Below are 21703 nucleotides of genomic sequence, written 5' to 3' on the forward strand. Positions count from 1 at the left end.
ATTTGTGCACAGAATATCAACTTTTTAAAAACCCAATTAAATAAACCACCAAGACAAAAACTAATAAATTAGAAATCAGATGATAAACAAAAAAGTAAAAAAAATACGGACTCCCCCCCCCAAAAAATACAGAACCTTTGCACAGACAAGGATAACTTGTTAGGATGAAGATTCATTTATCTGGAAAACAGTGTATTTGAATAAATCTAATTGCGGGTATTTTCATAGGAATTTGGACTTGCATGAACTTTTTAACCAAAGCCATTTTCCAAATTTTTAAGCACCACTGAAACACAGAAGCATGCTGTTTAGTTTCCTCGTGCTTTGCAATAGTGAACATAGCTGATTTAATTTGTCATGTTGCTTCGGTTTAGGAAAAACTAAAGGCAAGATTTCTAAACAAAGATTGGTGGGTGTTTTCCCCAATTTCTATAAAAAAAGATTCAAAAGTTTTGCATTTTCTTTTTCTTTGTAGTTTTGTTTAATTAAAGAAATAAGATTATATTTTATATTGCAAAATTACCAATTGTTGTAATATATACCAGTTTACTTATAAACATAGCAATTGCATTTATCTAATATAATTTCAGCAGGTGTTCACCCTTCCAACAATTTAAGGTTAAGTATGTGTGTGTAAACAATTGCACAACCCAACTGAGCATTTTCTCATCCTACCCATAACTACTTCAAATAGGTTTAATGGAAATGGTCACCCTTGAAATGAATAAAGAAATTAATTTATTAAGGAATGATACAGTTCTGCCTTCTAGTTCAAGAACAGAAAAGAATTCTGGAAAAAGTGTGATGGACAAGTAAGAGGCTGGGTATAATATGTATTTCCCTCAAACTGTGGTTAGCCAGATGCTTTGAAGGAGCACCAAAGAAGCACCTTAGAGGACAAACATATTATTTGGTTACCATTCCTCAACATTTTCTTAAAACCTTTCCCAAACAATTTGCACACATTTCTACAGATTTACAGAGACTGGAAAATCTGAAGAGATGAAAAATGGAACAATTTAAAGAAATAAATCGTTTTAAAATATGTCAATTCAGACAAAAAATTATATTCCTACTATCCTGGATAATTTTTCTTAATTACTTTTTCTAAAACTCACATTTCTAAATAACTAAAATATTACTTATAACTGCACAAGGCATGTTTAAAGGTTCAGAGGATTTGACTGAAAGACAGTGCAAAAGATGTTTTCCTCTTTTTATTTAAACTAATGATAAAACATAGCACAAGTACAACTTATTGAGCCAGAGATATGAGCTCTAGACCATAAAAATACCAGACTTAGGTGATATTTTGCATCAGCATTATTAGCAAAAGGCACATAATCAGAAGTGGAACAATTAAGGAAGTTGGTTTATATCTCTCTGACTGATTGGCAGCCAACTGTGAAAACCTCTCGCATGCGTTCCCTTCTCCAATGGGAAAAAATTTCAAAAGTTCAATTCAGAATATATTTTTTCTGAACTCCAACTTTCAACTCTAGTCAATGTGCAAATTATACAAACTTGCCATATATTTGATTTCTTTTAGTTCTGTACTTACCGTCTCTTCTTAATTCTAGAATCAAGAAAATGCTTATAGGCATTGGTGGCAAGATTTCCTCTTTTTCTGATTTAATGATATAAACTGAAAACAGATCTCTCTGTGGGCACGCTTGTTGCTAGCTGCTCTTTTTTTTTTTTTATTGAACATTTATATGCCGCCCTTTTCCCTGAGGGGACTCAGGGCGGCTTACAACAATGGGGGAAGGGAGTGCAAGACAAGACTTAAAAGAAAAAAAAACATGAGTAAAAAAAATTAACCATAAAAACACAACATTCACTCAACATTCGGGCGGGGTGAGAATAAATCCTGGTTCTGTTGCACGCATGTGCTCCAGCCAACTGGCCTGGTGTGCAGTGCATGTATGCTGGAACCCAGCAGAGAGCAGAGAGCAGAGAGTGCACATGCGTGCCGGACCAGCTGATGTCTTCCGGGTTCCGGTGTTCCGGCACATTTGCACATGCATGCATTCCAGTTTCGGCACTGAGTGCCAGAAAGGTTAACCATCACTGATCTAGCATGTAATCCTATGACGAAAACACTTACTTCATCTTCAAACACACCTCAAGGCTCCTTTGGAATGAATAGATAAGGCCCCATGCCAGTTCTCTTATTCTTTTAGCGCTCTTTCCTCAGATTGTGTCCTTGAATGCTTATGGGTTTTATATAAATTGTGGACAAACGAGATTCAGCACTGCAACACTGTCTATTCCATTTTAAATTACTAAATTCCCTTCTGGTTTGAAACCAACAAGTACAACCATCTAATTCAAAATTAGTCACTGCAACTGACAGTCATTCATTTCTAAGCTTCTTCTTCTGATGGTCATGCTGTTTTCAAGAGTTTCCCCTTTGCTGTCTTCAGCCCTCTTTCTCTTGTGAAAACTATTTTCTATTAAAATTTAAACTAACACCTACTTTCAACTTCTTATCAGCAAAATTAATACAAAACAACTTTGTTTGCACAGATACACTGACAGCCAGTTAATCTCAGTTGATTCATCTGTTTCAGGGTGACATGGAGAAGGACTCATCTCGGATATACCCAAGACTGTATACAAATTCTCTTTAAAAAATAGTGGAAATCTGGGGCATGATCTATGAGCATCTCATCCCCACTTATAACTGAACAGCTTAAGCCATTTATTCGGCAACAACATTCGCTATGGTACGGGGGATGTGTGTGATGCCATGTGGATGTTGGCTGGAGCAGGGTCGTCCTTTCTGTAAAATAGCCGCGGATGCCATGAGGTGGATGGTCAATTTCCTTTCATTGCCAGTGTTAGATCGGCGTGGGAGGAATAGACTCCAGGCATAGAAACTTTCAGTACCTTTTGTTTTCCAAGCTGCTGTGATACCGACTGCTGGCAGGCCGCTGGTGTTCTCTATTTACTGAGCTCCGGCAGACTAGCCAGCCAATGACAGCAGTTTAAATTTATAATATACTGCAATTGGAGAAAATGGAAAAGGGATCAAAGGAATTATTTCCATGGGTGTCTTGTCTTGTTTTCCCTTAATATATTGATACGTATTTCGGGCAGGACTGAACAGTTTCTCCATAATTGACCAATCTGTTTCTAAACCTTATTTAAATCAAAAGTGTAAGTCGATCCCATTCCTTCTCCCAAAGTTTTCTTCAGTCTTAGGATAAGCAGTGCCCATTGGCAATATAATCTAATATATACATGAGTATGAAGTCTCACTGAAAATACATAGAAAGGCATGCCAGAGCTAGCCATTTCTTCTCCTAGAGTGCATATGGACTAGTTCCTTAGAGTAGAGGCCTGTTAATAGTTCCATGGAAGAGAGGATAGTCCACGGCTTAATTTTTTTCTCTGTAAGGTTGTCCTATCCTTTTCAGAAGGTCATCGAAATATTCCTGCCCAGTGATATATGCTATCTGATCACAGGCTGTGGACAGGACTGCTATATAAGAGCTGTGGGAGTGCAGTGGTTAGAATGCAGTTAACTCACTGCTCACTGCCAGGAGTTCGATCCTGACCAGATCAAGGTTGACTCAGCCTTCCATCCTTCCGAGGTCAGTAAAACGAGGATCCAGATTGTTGGGAACAATATGCTGATTCTGTAAACCACTTAGAGAGCGCTGTAAATACTATGAAATGATATATAAGTCTAAATGTTATTGCTATATATCAGTCCCAAATTTTGCCGCACTCATAATAAAAACAAGATAGCACTCAATCATTTGGACACAGGTTAAACCAAAATAGTACCTTGATTTTCATCCAGCTTTCCAATTGTCTCGATCTGCTCCACCAAGTCATTGGAATTCCACTGACTCATCCCCAGAAGGATGGCATTCTTTCCTTCGGCCACCTCCTCTGCAAAAGACAACCACATAATTTCAGTGATGGCCTAGAAAGCAGAGGCCGGATTACTTCATTGACAATCCACAGAAAGCAAAATCAGCCTAAGTGGAAAATACCCAGGTTTTCCAGAGGGCTTTGCAAGGACATATTCCCCATATAATATGCCTGCCTGTGGAAATCAAGGAGGCCTAGAATTTGAATCATCTCTTTTATTTCTAGTACTTATATTCTATCAGTATATCAAATTCCAGGCAGAGCACAATGATAATACTTAAAGGATAGCTACTCCAAGTGAATAGTGGACATTTATATAGGTGCCGTTTTTGAATGACACAGCACCATCCTTGCTGACCTCCTGATACTAAAAGTATTACCCTAGCTCAGTGACGGCTAATCTTTTTTGGACCAAGTGCCCAAAGTGTGCACGTGCATGTGCAAATACGCATGCATACCCAAACCCCCAAAATGCAATGTGCGTGCAGCCCCATGCATGTGCCCCACCCCCTGCACGCCTCCTGCACACCCTCTGCTCCCTGTGCATGCGTGGCAGAGACACTCGCGCATGCGCAGTGGAGCTGAACTAGGGCAACGTCTCATGTGCCCACAGAGTGGGCGCTATGTGCCACCTGTGGCATGCGTGCCATAGGTTCGCCATCATGGCCCTAGCTGTTGCCAGCAATTGCTTCCCACTCACAATATGACCTCCTCACATATCATTTATCATCCCTCCTTTCCTTACCTAGACTTGGCTGTCTCCCACTTCAGTGGGAGAGGCTGAGCTAAGTACAGTTGCCATCTAGAGCTTAACTAATGACATACTCAGGGGACTGGACTTCATAGCAGCCTTCAGCAGCTAAGACTCATTACCACTTCTTGTGTGCTTATAGAAGGCAGAGGTAAATTGTCTATCCCTAAAGGGTTTGGATTATTAATGCCATGACTCTAAGCAGTGAGACAATTTATTAAAGCAAGTCCAAATGCTTATAAGGAGTTCAGTTCAGCTACAAAATAAAGGGCAAGTTCAATGGCTGCTACCAGGAAAATAAAAATTCCCACATATGGATACTTTAAACGGGAAGGTGTTGAATTTAGGCAAATGGATGGCATGGCTACACGTCCCACTATCTTCAACACAAACCCAAGCAAATTGAAAATATATAATTACTTTTTATGGAATCCAGTAAAGCGGTAAAGGTAAAGATTTTCTCTGTCCAGGTGATTCAGACTCTAGGGGTGGTGCTCATTCCCATTTCTTAGCTGAGGGAGCCAGCATTGTCCAAAGACATTTCTGTGGTCATGTGGCCAGCATGACTATATGCTGAGGTGCACAGAAAGCTGTTACCTTCCCACCTAAGTGGCAAGCAATGGGAGCTCACCCCATCGCACAACACTGGAAGCTATCAGGCTTCCAGGTGACAAGCTCAGTGTCTTTAACCACTGAGCCCTCACCCCCCCCTGTAAAATGGCATGCAGTTACAAACAATTACCTCCTCATTTATTTGTTTTAAATACTTTACATCCCATCATATTTCCACAAGAAATCAGGAACATCAACCCATTTAAAACTCATTTGCATAAGCATTATTCTAATAATAAGAGAAATATAATCCTAACTTACAAAAGCAGTACTAGCAATAATTTCTAGAGACTAAAGTTGAAAAAGAAAAAAATAAATAAATCAGGAAAATATGCATCCGAAGGAAATTTTAAATAATTATTTTGCAGCCAACTATTTAACACTTACGGAAGCTGTCCACTATAATTCATAGTGTCTACATTCACCCAGCATACTGAATCTGCTTACCAAATTAAATCATTTTTCTGGATTTGCAGAATTTATTGCACTGCCAAATAACCAAACAGGCTGTTTGTATCCCAGGTCCACATATTCTCCCAATGAAGCTAACTGAAGCAATTAAGCACTGGTTGCACAAATGCATACATTTTTAATCTGACTTGGATAAAAGTATCACATGAATGTAGCCTAAGTTGTAAGACAAGAAGTAGAGATCCTGGATAGTGATGGGAGAAGAGGAGGAGGATCTCCTTTGAGTTGTCTAGAGTAGACCATACATAATGGAAGCTTTATATGTTAATGCCAACCATTTGAGTTGAACACAAAAAATGAAACAAATTTATAGTCAACAAAACAGTTATGAGATGGTCAGGTGCTGTGGCCCAGCAGGAGCCGTTGGAGCTGCCGATGGACTCCGATAGTAAGGGACCCTATGAGTCGGCTCTGGAAGATGTAGAGGACCCTGGGCAGGGTTCAGACTCCAAGCAGGGACCAGAGAGGCTGGTTGGCCACCAGGAGGCGCCTGAGGCATGGAGCAGTGGTGAAGATCAAAGGGAGTTTGTCCCTGACGTCAGGCACTGGAGCAGTGGTGAAGATCAAAGGAAGTTTGTCCCTGACACCAGGCAGAGGAGGGCAGAGAAACGAAGGCAGCAATTATGGAGACAGACTCATAGGAGATAACCAAGCCCAGGTGGTTGTGGTTTGGCTCCTCCCAAGAGAGTATATAAGAAGAGACTTTGGGAGGAGATGTTTTGCAGGACACAACCATTTATACCAAGCTGGAGCAGCTCTTGTGTGTATTGTATCTCTTATCTGTGGGAGTCTGGGTTGCTGCCAATGTCTTCTCTGTGAGTAATTACTGTGAATAAAGCATGGCTAACAGTAAGCCTATGTCGGCGTTAATCACCGGACGGAGGGGGGTCAGAACAGTCAGGTATACAGTATGTGTCTAGACAGTATCCTGTAATTATTTGCATTTGTGGAAGCTTCTGGAAGTTTGTTTGGATAAGGCCATTTTTACATGCTGTAGTATGATCAATGTCAGGCACGCCTCCTTCAGCAACCAAGAAAGAAACCACTTAACTCCATTTGTAGAATTAAGAGTACTTTTACTGGTTATGAAAAGATAGCAGCGAAGTAAAGCAAGGTTTGAGGCAGAAACGCGCAAAATCATACTTATCAAACATTTGCCCCAACCCCTTCCCCCCAATAACCCCCACCACATTGCCCAATCTGCAAATCCCTTAGGTGTCAGGTGGGTGCATCTTCAAGAAGCCTCATCAGGTTGGTATGCAGGACGGTTGGCCTTGACCAACTCCAAACACCGGCCATCAGCATGCACAGAAGATGGTGAGAAGAAAATTCCCTTTTTAACTATCACTCCTGTACCAATTCCCCCAGCTCAAATACCTTCCCCCCCTCCCTGTTTCTATGGCAGCCGAAAGCAAATAGCAAAGCAGAGGCTGACATATAGTTAAATAATTTAGTGGTTGGACTAGAAGACCTCCGACGTTCCTTCCAACTCTATTATTCTATATTCTACTCTGCAAACAACTAAGGCATAGATGGAGGGAAGATCTGGATTTATTTCTTATTAATGGAAGCCCAACAAAAATTGAAAAAAGCTTTGTTTTTACCATTTTTGTCACCCAGGAGAACCAATTTGCATTCCCAAATTGTTAACATAAACTTCCAGTATGACTGCAGCCTCATCCATGACAGGCTGCATAATTATACCTGAGTCAAATTACTCATCCATCAAAACTATTTGGTTTTTTTTTGTGTTTGGATTAAGCTGCAGTTTATTCTTTCCCATCAAACCTGTCACAGGTGATAAATAGTGGTTGACTGCTTCTGCTGCTCCCTGAAATCAGATAGAAGCTTGAACATTTTTGTGGACAAAGATGCAAACTATCCAGAGCAAATCATCTGGTCTGCAACTAAATATGGCTCCTCGAGACCCATTTCAAACATGGAACCTGGTTTTGTTCCAACTTAGGAAACCTTCATGAGACTTGACTACAAGGCTGCCCTCCTTTAAATCCTCAACAGTGTAAAAGCACAGTGTAGGGAGGAATCTGTAAGGCTCCCTTCTTTTCTTTTAGGATAATCATAGGATAATCAAGGGAAGAAAAATTCTGAAATGAAGGTATTTACATTGAGTTCCTAAACAAAACCTTTCCATTTATCAAGCACACTGCCATTTGTTGTGTATGAAATATATCAAACTGAAATCAAATCAAGGGCAGCCATCTGCTGTCAATTCATTCATTCACTGAGGAAACATATTTACGTATAAAATTGCTGTCTTCCATGCTTGAATAATTTAAATTTACTGGGATTGATTCTCCCTTCCAGGCATTTCATCACCGTACGAATATCCTTGAAGATCAGGTCAAGATAGATCCTCTTGGAGTAATCGACTGGGTGCCCTTCAGATAGTTTCAGTTCTTATAAACCTCAGTCTGTATGACTAATAGACAGCAATTAAAGGATTGTTGCTCAAAATATGTGTAGGATACAAACTTGCCCAATCACCTTTAAACCAGAATCTCTTTTCTCACAAGGGTTAAATAGATGGTCTAAAAATTCCAATAGTCTCCTGTAAACTTCATATCTTCTACCATGTTCATGTCTCAGACCTTGGGAGTGCCATATGATCATTACACCTGATAACCACTGATGGACAAATTTATTGAAAGAGACTTACCCTCAGGGTGGATTTGATTTAAATCAAGTCGATTTAAATCACAATTGAAATCATGCTTTAAATCACTAGTAAAAAGGCTTGATTTAAATCAACTCGATTCAAATCACACTTTTTAAAGAGTAACTGTTATCTCTGTCCCGCAGCGGCTCCTCCTCTGACCCGCTGTTGACTCACTGACAGTCCCATTTACTTTAATGAGATGACTGGTGATGTGGCATTGACACAAGGTGAGGGATGTGGCAGGCAGCAGGTGAGTGGATGCCTGGGACAGGCCCTGCCATGATGGATCTGAAATGACAGGTGCTCTTTAAATGTAAGGACTCATTCTTGCTGGTAGTTAGAATCTTTAATATTATTGTTTGTAAACAAAATGAAGGTTTCCTATTCAGCTTGCAGGACTTGGATTCATTGAATGAGTTTACCAAAAATGTTAATATTGCAGAATATACACCCTTGTGCTACATAATTAAGTTCCATTTCATGCTGAATAAGCTAAATTATTAATATATCTTAAATAGAAAACTATCTTTAGATAGATTTTTACTCTGAAAGCATTTTATTAAAATAAATTTGATAAAAATAAAAAAACTGATTTAAATTTTAAAAATTTGATTTAAATAAAAAAATCCATTTTTTAAAATATATATATATCAATTTTTATCCACCCTGCTTATCAAGAAAGCAATTGTCTGTCATCAATTGTGCTCCAGTAAACTCCATTCACTGATCTGCAAATTGCATAAAATTGTGCACTGTATTTTTGCTGTCCTAAATTTCATACCTTATATTTTTGATATACTCAAAATCTATGCATCTACTGACATTAATATGGGGGAAAAATACAGCCATATGTAACTAGTGTTTGCGGAAGATCAGGTCATTTTGTAAAGATAATTTAACTCTAGCTTCACTGTACCCATGAACCATAAGTGCTCAATTTTGCAAAGATCATTTGGTACCAGATAACCTTTTGAAACTGTTGCAGAATATGAAACTGTGATAGCTTTGATTTTTAAATGTCAACATTAGGAAACTTATTTTTAAAAGTATATACTTTTTAAATAAAAGAAGCAATACAATCTGTATTAAGAACATTTGCAGACAATATAGTGTATGTCAGTTGTTACCAAGATATGATGAAACTGCAAAACCAATTTAGAAGATGTGCATTCATTACATGAATATCTATTACACTATTCCCTTTTGGGGGAAAGCAACATTATCCACATAAAAAGGAGTAAAAAAATCCTGAGACAAAGAAATTAGGGATGAGAGAAGAAAAAGAAATAAGAGAAAACCAGTTCACATCAACATTATTCTACTGTACACTGCAACACACCTTTCTATCTTTGCAAATCATCCTACTTCTCACCATGCCCATGTACCACTTCATATACTGTTCGTAACATTTTTTTCAGAATCAATTTCATCAATTATTTTCTCTACCTTTCCTCTCCTCTAAATCCATTCATTTTTCTTTCACATATTTGCTTTGTAATTTGATCATCATACATTCACTCTTTATCACAACTTCCTTCCTTCACTGGTCATTCTCTTTCATATTCAATCCACTTTCATTCTTGGCACAAAGTTTCTTGTGTTTAATAAATAAAAAAACTTGCTTTTTACTACATAATCTTTTTAAGTGAATTCAATTTTCGCATTTTATATATATATTTTCTGCAGACAAATAGCAGTAATATGTTCTACGGGTTTTTTTAAAACTGCCAGGCTTGAAATTCTGCTTAATAATGTAGATACTAAGATAAACTAGATTTTTTTTAAAAAAAAAATCACGCCTGTTTGCTCACATTGACATTTTCACTTTAAGAGAAGCTCCTGCTTGTTCCTGTAGCAGTTTCTTTTAAAGTTCATGTGATAATTTTCAAGAAGTACATTTATCAGGAGGAAAAAGAAGGCTTCTTATTGTGTCTTCTCTAGTGAAGATTTTAATCTAATGCTTTAAGTGTTCTCTGTGTATTTTGTTTCTGCTGTGAGTTGCAGATTTAATGCTCTAGATTCTCAATGATTTAATGCTCTAATAGATAATACCTATATATTAGAGCATTAAATCATTGAGAATCTAGACCAACCCAGGATTTACTAATACTGTTTTTTTAAAGAGTCTTTGAATATAACAATATTGACTTTGGTCCAACCACGTACCTGTGGTTGCTATGGAGAATCTGAGTCTCTGTTAAAACATATGTCTGAGGACACATACCATTCATGCTTTAAATGACACATCTAGCTGAGCAACCCCAAAAATAGCAGGTGCTCATTTTTTCAGTAGTATCAAAGAAGAGAACAGTGATCAGAAAATACATCAAGTCACAAAAAGATGTTTATTTAAAAAAAGAAAAGTAGAAAAGCTTTGGCAGATCATTTTTTCATTCCCACTTCCAAAGAGTAAAAGTGCCAAGATATCTGAAGGTTGAAACTAGATCTATATTATTATCTGTCATCAACATTTGCAGTATATCAATCAGAATAGAGTTGGACAGGACCTTATAGGTCTTCTAATTCAACCCCCTGCTCAAGCAAGAGACCTATTCCATTTCAGACAGGTGGCTGTCCAGCCTTTTCTTTAAAACTTCCAGTGATGAAGCACCCACAACTTCTGAAGGCAAGCTTTTGCACGGGATAATTGTCCTCACTCTTGGGAAGTTTCTCCTTAATTCCAGGTTCCTCATTGATTAGTTTCCATTCACTGTTTTTTGTCTTGCCTTCTGGTGCTTTGGAAAATAAGTTGACCCCCTCTTCTTTGTGGCAGCCACTTAAATACTGGAATACTATCATGTCACCCCTTGGAACATTATAAATGTGGATGGCAACAATATTATTTTATGCACAAAAATGGAAGGATGCATTACTCCCTACAAATGGATGGTTGCAAAAGCTGATGGAATTAGCAGAGGTGGCTCAAATGATTGCTTTGATAAAAGAAAATAGCAATAGCAATAGCAGATTTTTATATACCGCTTCAAAGGGCTTTCAGCCCTCTCTAAGCGGTTTACAGAGTCAGCATATTGCCCCCAACAACAATCCGGGTCCTCATTTTACCCACCTCGGAAGGATGGAAGGCTGAGTCAACCTTGAGCCGGTGAGATTTGAACCGCTGAACTGCTGATCTAGCAGTCAGCTGAAGTGGCCTGCAGTACTGCACTCTACCCACTGCGCCACCTCGGCACAAGTGCTTTTGTTTCTACTTGGAAACCATTTCCAGACTTTGTGCTTGAGGTGGAACAAAAAATGAAATTTTGATTTTGGGTTTTACTGATTAGATAAATTGGCTGTTATAGAAATGGCTAGTTTATACTATTATGTAAAGATAGAAAGTTGAGGTTTGATGTTGTTTCTTCTTCTACTGCACCAACGGGATTTGGAAGTCAATGTCTTTTCTTTCTTTTTCTCTACACTTTCTCTTCCCTTCTCCTCCCCTACTTTTTCTACTTTTTCTACTTTTCCTATGATTCACTTTTGTAAATTCATTTTATATTATAACTAATAAAAAGTGGGGGGAAATAAAATAAATGCAAGAAATCTTAAAGCAACAAGTTTGAAAGAAAGAAAAAACAACTGTCACCCCAACCTTTCTTTTCTCTGACCATATTCTCTGAATTCCTGCAACGGTTCTTCATATGTTTTTGTCTCCAGGTCTTTAATCATCCTAGTTGTTCTCCATGCTTTTTGCAAAGTCTCAACATCTTTTTTGTAATGTGGTGACCAAAATGGGGTGCAGTATTCCAATTGTGGTCTTACTAAGGATTTATAAAGCGGTACTAATATTTTACGTGATTTTGATTCTATGCCTCTGTTCATACAACCAAGGATTGTATTAGCTTTTTTTGGCTGCTGCTACACACTGCTGGCTCATGATTTTAGTTTATTGTGAGCTTTTCATCTCTGCAATGGTCCATTAAAGCTCGTAGATTCTCTAAGGCCAGCCTCAATTAAGGAAATAACATATCTGCTGTTAAATCTAGAGGACCCAAAATTAATCAGAATGATTAAGTGGACCTCAGTGTAATTGAACCATTCTATTTACATACAGGAAGTCAGGAAATAAATAGGTCCTAAAGCAGATAAATGAAAGAAAACAATCCATAAAAGTTGTTTTGGCTGCAGATATCCATTATCTTTGGGTACAGCTTGCTGTAATAAAGTCTGCAAGGTTCCAAAATATTCCAAATCACAATATTTGAGCAAGTAATTAATTTGGCAATTTCTAAGATCCGGAGGCAGATCTGGGGGGGCGGGGGGGACACTTATCAAAGTACAACCTTTTTCCCCATGCCATGCCTTCACTAAGATACATAGTCCAAAAAACCAAAATGCTACCTCCATTCATACACAAATGATCTTACAGTTATAAATTCACTCACAAGTCCCACTGCAAGCGGCAGACAAGTTAATTTAAAGAGATATACACAAAACTTTGGATAAATGATGTAACCCGGCATTGTCTGTCATCCCAAAGCCTTCCAAAATACTAGGTTTTAAGCAGAAGGACCCTTTACATATAGGGCAGAAAATCAAAGTAAAACAATTTGTTAAATGACCAAAAAAGCCCTGTACCAACAAAACAGTGGCATTACTTTTTGAGTAAGTTGGGAAGTTCCGTAGCAGGCTTTGATCTAAGAGCTTATGCCTGCTTTGAAAAGGGCACTTTTGTTTCTCTCTGTCAAGCAAAAACAAAATTGCAGAGAAGGATGGATTGTAATTTTCTCCTCACTTTATTTTTAGCTAACCTAAACTATGGTGTGTGAGCCATCCGCACAGAGTCCACAGTCTAGTTTTGGCACAACATCAAATCTCAGTCCCTGAGCAAAAAGATCCAGGAGGGAAAGCCATAACAAGCAACAAGCAAAAATGTACCCAACCTCTTTCAAGAAATATGTATACAACATGACAAAAAAAATCTGCATTGTCTTGCTCTTCATTGGAGCAACATGTTCGGTGTATTTTAATTTTAAATACAAATATTCACCTAGTCCATGCAGATAGACAATCCTCTCCAAAATGAAAAACCCCTATTATTCAATTTCAGATCACCAGTGGCTACAGCACATTCCTCTCCCCTTCTTAAAAAACAAAAAACAAATTAGCCATAAATCACCCTCTGCGGAGAGATTCTCCAAGTACATCACAAATTCTTTTCTGCAAAGCCAAGTTACAGGAATAGTTTTCAATAAAGCCCTAAAAGGAGAATGAAACTATAGGCTTTTAAATTTTAAGAAAGCTAAACATAAATGTAAATCTTACACATTGACAGGGCTTGTTAAAACTCCCTGAAAACTTGACAGCTCAGAACCAATGAAGAAGAATTACAAACCTCGTGCATCGAAGAATTCATCATCAGAGCTTTCCACTGAGTCGAAGCCTTCCATGAGCCACTGGGAGCCAAAATGATGCAATCCAACTGAAAAAGGGGAGAAAGGCAATATTAGCAAACGGAGGTTTACAAGATGGAGCCCAATCAAACATTATGCATATTTAAAACCTTCCATCATTCAGTCAGCAACTTTAAAATATACCGAATATTAAGCAATATGTAAGTCTACTGAAATTGGGTGGCTAATAAATTCACATACATACATATTTTTAAAAACTGCTACTGTCAAATCATATCTTCCCTGGCTGTAATAATCTATCATTTAATGCTGCAAAAACATGCTTCTTTCTCCTATGCAATTTTGATGCAGACATAACCAATTAATCAATGACTAGATATAACAATTTCTTAAGTAACTAAATAATTGTAAGGGCCTTGGCAGTAGTCATGGAATTTTGAGGACACATCAAACAAAGACTTTTATGTTTGGAAATTTCATCATTGCTATTGTGCCTCTGTAATCAGAAATCCGGTGACACTGGAGATTAAGGACATTAAACATCAAGAGGGATTTGGAGGGGACAAGTTAAGAGAAACTCTGAATGATCCACCCTGGAACAGGGGGAAAGTGGAACTGACCTATTTTATTACCCTACCATTGGGAGCTATAGAAAGGAAAAGCTATTCTTTTTCCCTTGCTAGCAGAATCCTTGGGATTTGACCCTATCAGATTGCATTTAATTCAGATGATAGCACTTAAATTGAGGGCAAGTCCAATGTGCTTTAACTTTAGCCTTGGGAAATCATCATACTGGCTGGCACACCTCCATTCTTTAGATAAGGGACTGCCCAGATCAACTTGCAGATTTAGGATGCCACGCTACATTACAGATTTGCTTCTCAGACACATAGCATTCTGAACAAACCTCAAACGCTGACATGTCGTTCATTTTATGTCCTGTTTTTCAATCAAGTTTTGTCTGCCAAAATAACTCATCATAAAAAAAGATACTGAGCTGGACCTGCCCTGAGGCTGAAAGTCAAAAAAGACAAGGCACATGGGAGATGAGCAATAGTAGGAAAAGAAGAAGTCTCAGATTGACTGTCCGAGGCCAAAATGAAGTGGTAAGCAGGAAAATGGCGTTTATACATATTTCAGTCTGGGCTGGTTTTAACTTACTGAAGGTCTTGCTTAAATAGAAAGTTGTGACAGCTATTCCTTTGGATAACAGATGGGGCCAGATTTGCTAGAGCAGATGGATGGAGGTGCAGTGTGGCCCTCCAGTCCCAGGGCAACTGGAAGCAGCGAAGTGCAAAACAAATTCTTTGCATCTGCCCTTTTCTTACCACTGTAAACATGTAGACAACAATATATATATGTATACCTATCCTTTGTGCCCTGATCAGTGTACACTTGAGGATTCATTGCAGCACAACAACACAATTAATGTTGCTGGTTTCTGGGCAAGATTTGTTTAACTTGTGCATATTTTAATCTTGTATTTTATGTTATATGGTATGCTTTATTTTAATTGTGATGCTTCTGATGCAAATAAACAAAAGACCACTGTAAACAAGCCAAATGTCCTCTTCCCATTATATATTTTCTGGAAAACCTGGATGCAATCCCCTAAGATCTCTTGATCCATTAATGGTTGGATGAAAATGGCGTGTGTGCTTCCCTTTCTCTTTCCCATTGCGAGAAATATACCTTTCTCAATGACATTCAACAACAGAACACCAGAAACACTGACAGAATGGTACGGTAATACTTCAAGTAGACTGATGTGAGACGGTAATAAGGAATGGACTTATGACATATCCTGAAGTCTCTCAGTCCAAATGCTTGAGCAATGTTTTGCTGATACAAGAGGCTCAAAGCGGAAGTTCATGGCCAAATGTATTGTTTCCTCTTCGCTTAGGTTAGGAATTTTCCTTTTCTGTTTCAAAATTGCATTGGTTTGTTAATAAATGCTATTTCTTCTTGACGTTGCCTCAAAAAAGTTAGGCCAGGGTGACCTAACCTTTACCAACAGCCTGTGAATAAGCACAGGAGGAAAAGGGATCTGCCATCTTCCCTCAGTACTGATGTTTTGAGCTAAACTGGGCTCTTAGATCACTCTGAACTGGTGCCTAATTTATCTTCTCAACACTTCACTTTTTCCTTTGGTGTCATATCTTTTTAGTTGTCATTTTCATTAGTCTATAATTACAGTGGAGCAACATCTGTAACAAGTAACAATGACATTAAAATGGCAATATATGCATCATTATTGCATGAATTATTGGTATGACGAAGTTGATATAAGTATTATGCAGTCTCATTTATGTCATGCCATTATGTATCATTTTGCCTTCTCCTTCATTGAGCCCCCAGATGCCCATACTATGGGAGCTTTCAAACTGATGAGGACAAGCTACATAATTAACAATGAAGTGTATAACAGCACAGGAGTCACACTCTGGGTGAAGATGAGTTCTAAAGAGGTTGTTATATCCTGTTCATGATATTACAGGTCACGAGCTGCTGTTGTAAGTTTATTTTAAATTTGTGTGACTCTTGTGGGCCTCTTCCTCTAATAAGTAATTGTAGTCCTGTCCAAAGATTGTAATTCGATGACACATGCTCTTATTTCTGAAGATCTTAATGATAGATGGTTTCTCAGCCAAGATAATCCTTAATAATAGATTCCAGTCAGAGTGCAGAGTAGCTATTATTTTTTAAATTATATTAAGCTGATTATTTCAAATTTTACTATACTCCCAATTCCCCAAATAAGCGAGTCAAACTGGGCTTCCATGCTGGTAGGTTAATGCTAACCATTTGCTGTTTTCTTCTGCTTTTCATACTCAAACAATATGTTGGCATATACAAGCAATGATTTAATCATTCAGCCACATTTTGCTAACAACCAAAGCCTCTCTCTACTTCTCCTGCAGAACCCGTTTAATATAATACAGTAGGCTATGTTTTTATAAATTTAGGATATCCAATTAAAACTAATGAATGTTGCAGTTACGAAGCCAGTATCTTGATGGCTTTGAACCGGGGAAATGCTAACAGCTTGGCTATGTTAAATAAAATCCACTTAATCCTAAATGTTCTCAGACAAATAGTCTTTCAAATTAAACTATAAAAAGTGACAAAAACTTGCTAATTGAGCCTAGGTATTATTAAGATAAATGTTTAGGGCTTGAAGGACATTCTTTTTACATTTCATCTTTACCTTAAAGGAAACAATTTTGTAGGTCTTTATTTTCAAGCTGCAAACAAGACTATACGATATCACTCAGGCAACAGTAGTGAAGGATCAATTTACTTAACACACTATTTTTTTAAAAAAAATACAATATGGACATAGCCGAAACTTACTGGGATTTAACATTTTCCTCACTGCTTAAATCCTGAGGAAAATCTGCTTCTAAAAAAGTTTTTTTTTTTAGATTCCACTGCCCCTGGTGTGACTCACCCCCAAAGCAAACACCATCTATAGAAGAATTATTTCTTCAGGACTTGAGCAGGGAAGAAAAAAATTAAAATCCTCCTCTATGCTTACTCAAGTCTCAATAATCATCCACAGCTGGGATTAATTGTAGTTAGGTTTCACATCTGGTTGTGAAAATGGGCCAATCAGATCCTGTTAATCTGGAATCTCCTATTTTGCTACTCTTATCCAAGCTTTCTAAACCCAGTGGTTTCATGTAATAAAATTCTCTTCAAAAAAAAATACAGTACTTGAGGACATGCAGTTGAATAAATATATGTTGCTATGCTATTGGTTTTCCAATAACTTTTGTTGTTAGTTGCGAAGTCACATCTGACCCATAGTGACCCATAGACAATGTTCCTCCAGGCCTTCCTGTCCTCTACCATCCTCTGGAGTCCGTTTAAGATCACGTCTACTGCTTCAGTGACTCCATCCAGCCACCTCATTCTCTGTCGTCCCTTTCTTCTTTTGCCCTCAATCTTTCCCAGCATTAGGTTCTTCCCCAGTGAGTCCTTCCTTCTCCTTTGGTGGCCAAAGTATTTGAGTATTTGAGTTTCATCTTCAGGATCTGGCACTCTAAAGAGCAGTCAGGGTCCTCCAATAGTAAAACAGTCCAATAGCTTTACTGAACTTCATTCTACTTTCCCCCTTTCTCAAATGTTAGGTTATAAGCTTTTCATGGGACATGGTAAAGCTCCATGAGTACAGAAGGTGCTGTATAAATAATTATTCAAAAGACCTGGCTCACACAAGAACATATTTGTGACAAAAGCACTCATGATGCAAGCAAAGTTTGGTATGTCCAATTCTTCCCCGCAGAAGATCAAAACAGGCAATCTTTGCCCTTGATGCTGAAATGAGAAAGAACTTCCTGGGGAGGGAATCATTTGACTTTTTCTGTTTCTTTTTATATAATATATGCATCTGATGAGGTTTCTCAATGTTATTTCCAATTTCACTTGCATTTCCCCTTTTATCTCCTCCTGGGAAGACATGATGGCTTCACAGGGCAAAACGTCTCTTGCTGTCATATTCATGAATGGTATCTACAGTTTATAGGCAAGGAATGGGCCCATCACTATTTTATCATGGCAACAGCTTGCTTTTGCAAAATATAGCAGCCATTTGGCCAAACGCTGCGCTGTCAAAACTCAACCATGACAAGGATGAACAACAAGCAAACTTGGACCTCTTCAGACTCGCTGATTTGTAGACAATTTGGCTTCCTAAATAGGGAAGGAGCTGGTAGCAGCAGGATGCCCCCACTATACAAAGTTTTCTGTATCAGGAAAACTGCCAAAGAAGGGAGAAATGTGCAAATCAAGTTGGCATAAGGCTTGTATATTTCCATCTGTTTTAAAGAGAGGCTGCCTGTTGTAGAGACAAAATGCTAACATTTCTAATTATCCTTCTTAATGAGAGCGACATTGCCATCGATGTAAAGGGTAGGACTAACTGCAAATGTTATAACACAAAATGAAGACTCTCAGAAGTCCTGAAGCCTTAGAGATGGATTCCTGCAGTGAACTGATCCTTTTTGTTCGTATTCCGGACAGTGGGAAGCATTCTCCTGAGAAGCATATATGTGTTTCTCTCCCATCTGTTTCCAAAGTTACATAAACATTTTATTATTGTGCATAAATTTTCAATGGCAACATTAAATCAACCAAAATGTCTTTGGGTACTTTGCTTTTTTTACTCTGTTTTTTAGAATTTTTTATTTCCCGTTAATCTAAAAACATAAATATTGCAAACAAAAGAAAATAATACAATACAATATACATAAAGAGACAAGGGGTCCTCTATGAGTCTCCTTCTTTTCTTGCAGACGTTTCATTACCTTAACTAGGTAACAGCATCAGTTACCTCAGCATCAGGACTAGCACTGATGTTACCATTAGATCACACAGGGTTGGCCTCCTCCGGGTTCCGTCTACCAGCCAATGCCATCTGGCTACTACCCGGGGGAGGGCCTTCTCTGTGGCAGCGCCGGCCCTTTGGAACGAACTCCCCGCAGAGATTCGGACCCTCACCTCTCTCCAGGCCTTCCGAAAAGCCGTTAAAACCTGGCTGTGTCGGCAGGCCTGGGGTTGATGAGTTCCCTTCCCCTCTCGATTGTGTGTCTGTTGGTTATTTTAAATGCTTGTATTTGTAGTTCTTGTGTTTCCCTTCCCCTCTTGGGTTTGTGAGCCGCCCTGAGTCCCGCTGAGAATAGGGCGGCATATAAATAAAACGAAACCTAAACCTAAACCTAAACCTACCTAGAGTAATGAAACGTCTGCAAGAAAACAAGCAAGCTCAGAGAGCACCAAGGACCCTTCATTTCAACCCTAAGGTACAAATATTCTCCTTTATTGGTACATAAAGAGACGGATGGTATCATCATTCAAAGCTGGAGAAACAGGAAAAGATATCACGTGACTAAGAAACCCCTGACAGCCATGTTCAAACCACTTTTACTGGGAAAAGAGGAAAGAGCAACTAAGAAGCACAGCTTATTTGCTAAACACATATATACCCAGTAGACATCCCCCAAAGCAAGACTTAACAAAAAATTATTTGATCTCTTCCATGTGCCAAAATAGCATATCGTTCATCTTTGTGGATAGACTGGCAGCAATTCCAAGCATCAAAGGGCTCTCCCCCCTTTTTAAAAAAAAAAGAAAGAAAGAAAAGTGGGGGGGGGGCAAAATACCTTATTAATTCATAAAAATTAAATCAGCTACAAATGGGTTATTGAATGGAAAGCCAGGCTTTGATTTTAATTAAGCCAAACTGGAGGAACACCTGGGAAGAACTGGCAGACAGAAGGAATAGCAAGATAAAAGCAGCCAAAGGGAATAATGAGTGGCGGGGGGGAGGCAGAATGGATTGCACACAAAGGAGGGAGGAAAGCCTCTGGTTTTGTATTTTCATGCCAGTCCCTCAATTCCACTTCCCCCAAAATGCCAAGTGCCAAGTGCCTGCTACCAGTTCAGAACCTTCTGAATTTCACCCCTGCTCCAGTCCCCTAATCATCTTTGTTGCTGTTCTCTGCACTCTTTCTACATGGTCCACTATATGGACCTGAGTGGACCACGTAGAAAGAGTGCAGAGAACAGCAACAAAGATGATTAGGGGACTGGAGCAGGGGTGAAATTCAGAAGGTTCTGAACTGGTAGCAGAAATTTTGAGTAGTTCAGAGAACTAGCAAATACCAGCTCTGGTTGGCCCCAGGAGTGGGGTGGGAATTGAGAGTTTGCAGTCTCCTTCCCCTGGAGTGGGGTGGGAATGGAGATTTTGCAGTATCCTTCCCCTGTAGTGAGGTAGGAATGGAGATTTTGTAGTATCCTTCCCCTGGAGTGGGATGGGAATGGAGATTTTGTAGTATCCTTCCCCTGGAATGGGAATGGAGATTTTGCAATATCCTTCCCCTGGAGTGGGGTGGGAATGGAGATTTTGCAGTATCCTTCCCCTGTAGTGAGTGGGAATGGAGATTTTGCAGTATCCTTCCCCTGTAGTGAGGTGGGAATGGAGATTTTGCAGTATCCTTCCTCTGGAGTGGGATGGGAATAGAGATTTGGCAGTATCCTTCCCCTGCCATGCCCACCAAGCCACGTCCACAGAACTGGTATTAAAAAAAAATTGAATTTCACCACTGGACTGGAGGCTAAAACATATGAAGAACGGTTGCAGGAACTGGGTATGTCTAGTTTAATAGAAAGAAGGACTAGGGGAGACATGATAGCAGTATTCCAATATCTCAGGGGTTGCCACAAAGAAGAGGGAGTCCAGCTATTCTCCAAAGCACCTGAGGGTAGAACACAAAGCAATGGGTGGAAGCTAATCAAGGAGAGAAGCAATGTAGAACTGAGGAGAAATTTCCTGGCAGTTAGAACAATTAATCAGTGGAACAACTTGCTTCCAGAAGTTGTGAATGCGCCAACACTGGATGTTTTTAAGAAGATGTTGGATAACCATTTGTCTGAAGTAGTTGGACTAGAAGACCTTCAAGGTCCCTTCCAACTCTGTTATTCTATTCTATTGAGTATATAATCAGGAGGTATCATGGTGAGAGAACTATTTGTAATCCTACTATCTTTAGTAGTTAAGATGCTTGGCTAGAAATCAGGAGGTAGTGGATTCCAACCTTCCTCTCTTAGGTAACAAAACCACTGGGTGATTTTGGGCTAGTCACTCTCTCTCAGGCCTACCCACTCAGAGGATGGCTTTTGTGGGGAAAATAGATTTCATAGATTTGATATTGTAGGTCTGACATCAAGAGACTGTCTGAGAAAAGTAGAAATTGATTTTGCAAGAGGAGGTCTCTTGAATTTATAGCAATATTCTCAAAGCCACCAACAATCTCCATCCTCCTTTGGAGCAGTATTTCTTAAAGTGTGGTCTTAAGATCCTAAGAGCCTCTTGGGAGTCCATGAAATCAAAAGTATTTGAAAGCCTATGTGGAAAACGAATACAATGGTGCATTAAACATTAGTAAATAT

General features: G+C 38.8%; 1 protein-coding gene across 1 annotated transcript in view; it reads right to left on the reverse strand.

The window, feature by feature from the left end:
• The window catches only part of PITPNM3 (PITPNM family member 3), a 152179-nt gene that overhangs the window by 65695 nt on the left and 64781 nt on the right, over positions 1 to 21703 (reverse strand). Inside the window, exons 2-3 of the mRNA XM_087717345.1 lie at positions 13732 to 13818; positions 3796 to 3903 (exon numbers count right to left, since the gene is read on the reverse strand). Coding sequence (XP_087573471.1) covers positions 3796 to 3903; positions 13732 to 13818 — 195 coding nt within the window. The remainder of the gene's footprint in view (positions 1 to 3795; positions 3904 to 13731; positions 13819 to 21703) is intronic.

This window comes from Thamnophis sirtalis, unplaced genomic scaffold (assembly GCF_051295495.1).
Source record: "Thamnophis sirtalis isolate CommonGarterSnake01/CBP01778 unplaced genomic scaffold, rThaSir2_p1.2 scaffold_6, whole genome shotgun sequence".
NCBI classification, from domain to species: domain Eukaryota; kingdom Metazoa; phylum Chordata; class Lepidosauria; order Squamata; family Natricidae; genus Thamnophis; species Thamnophis sirtalis.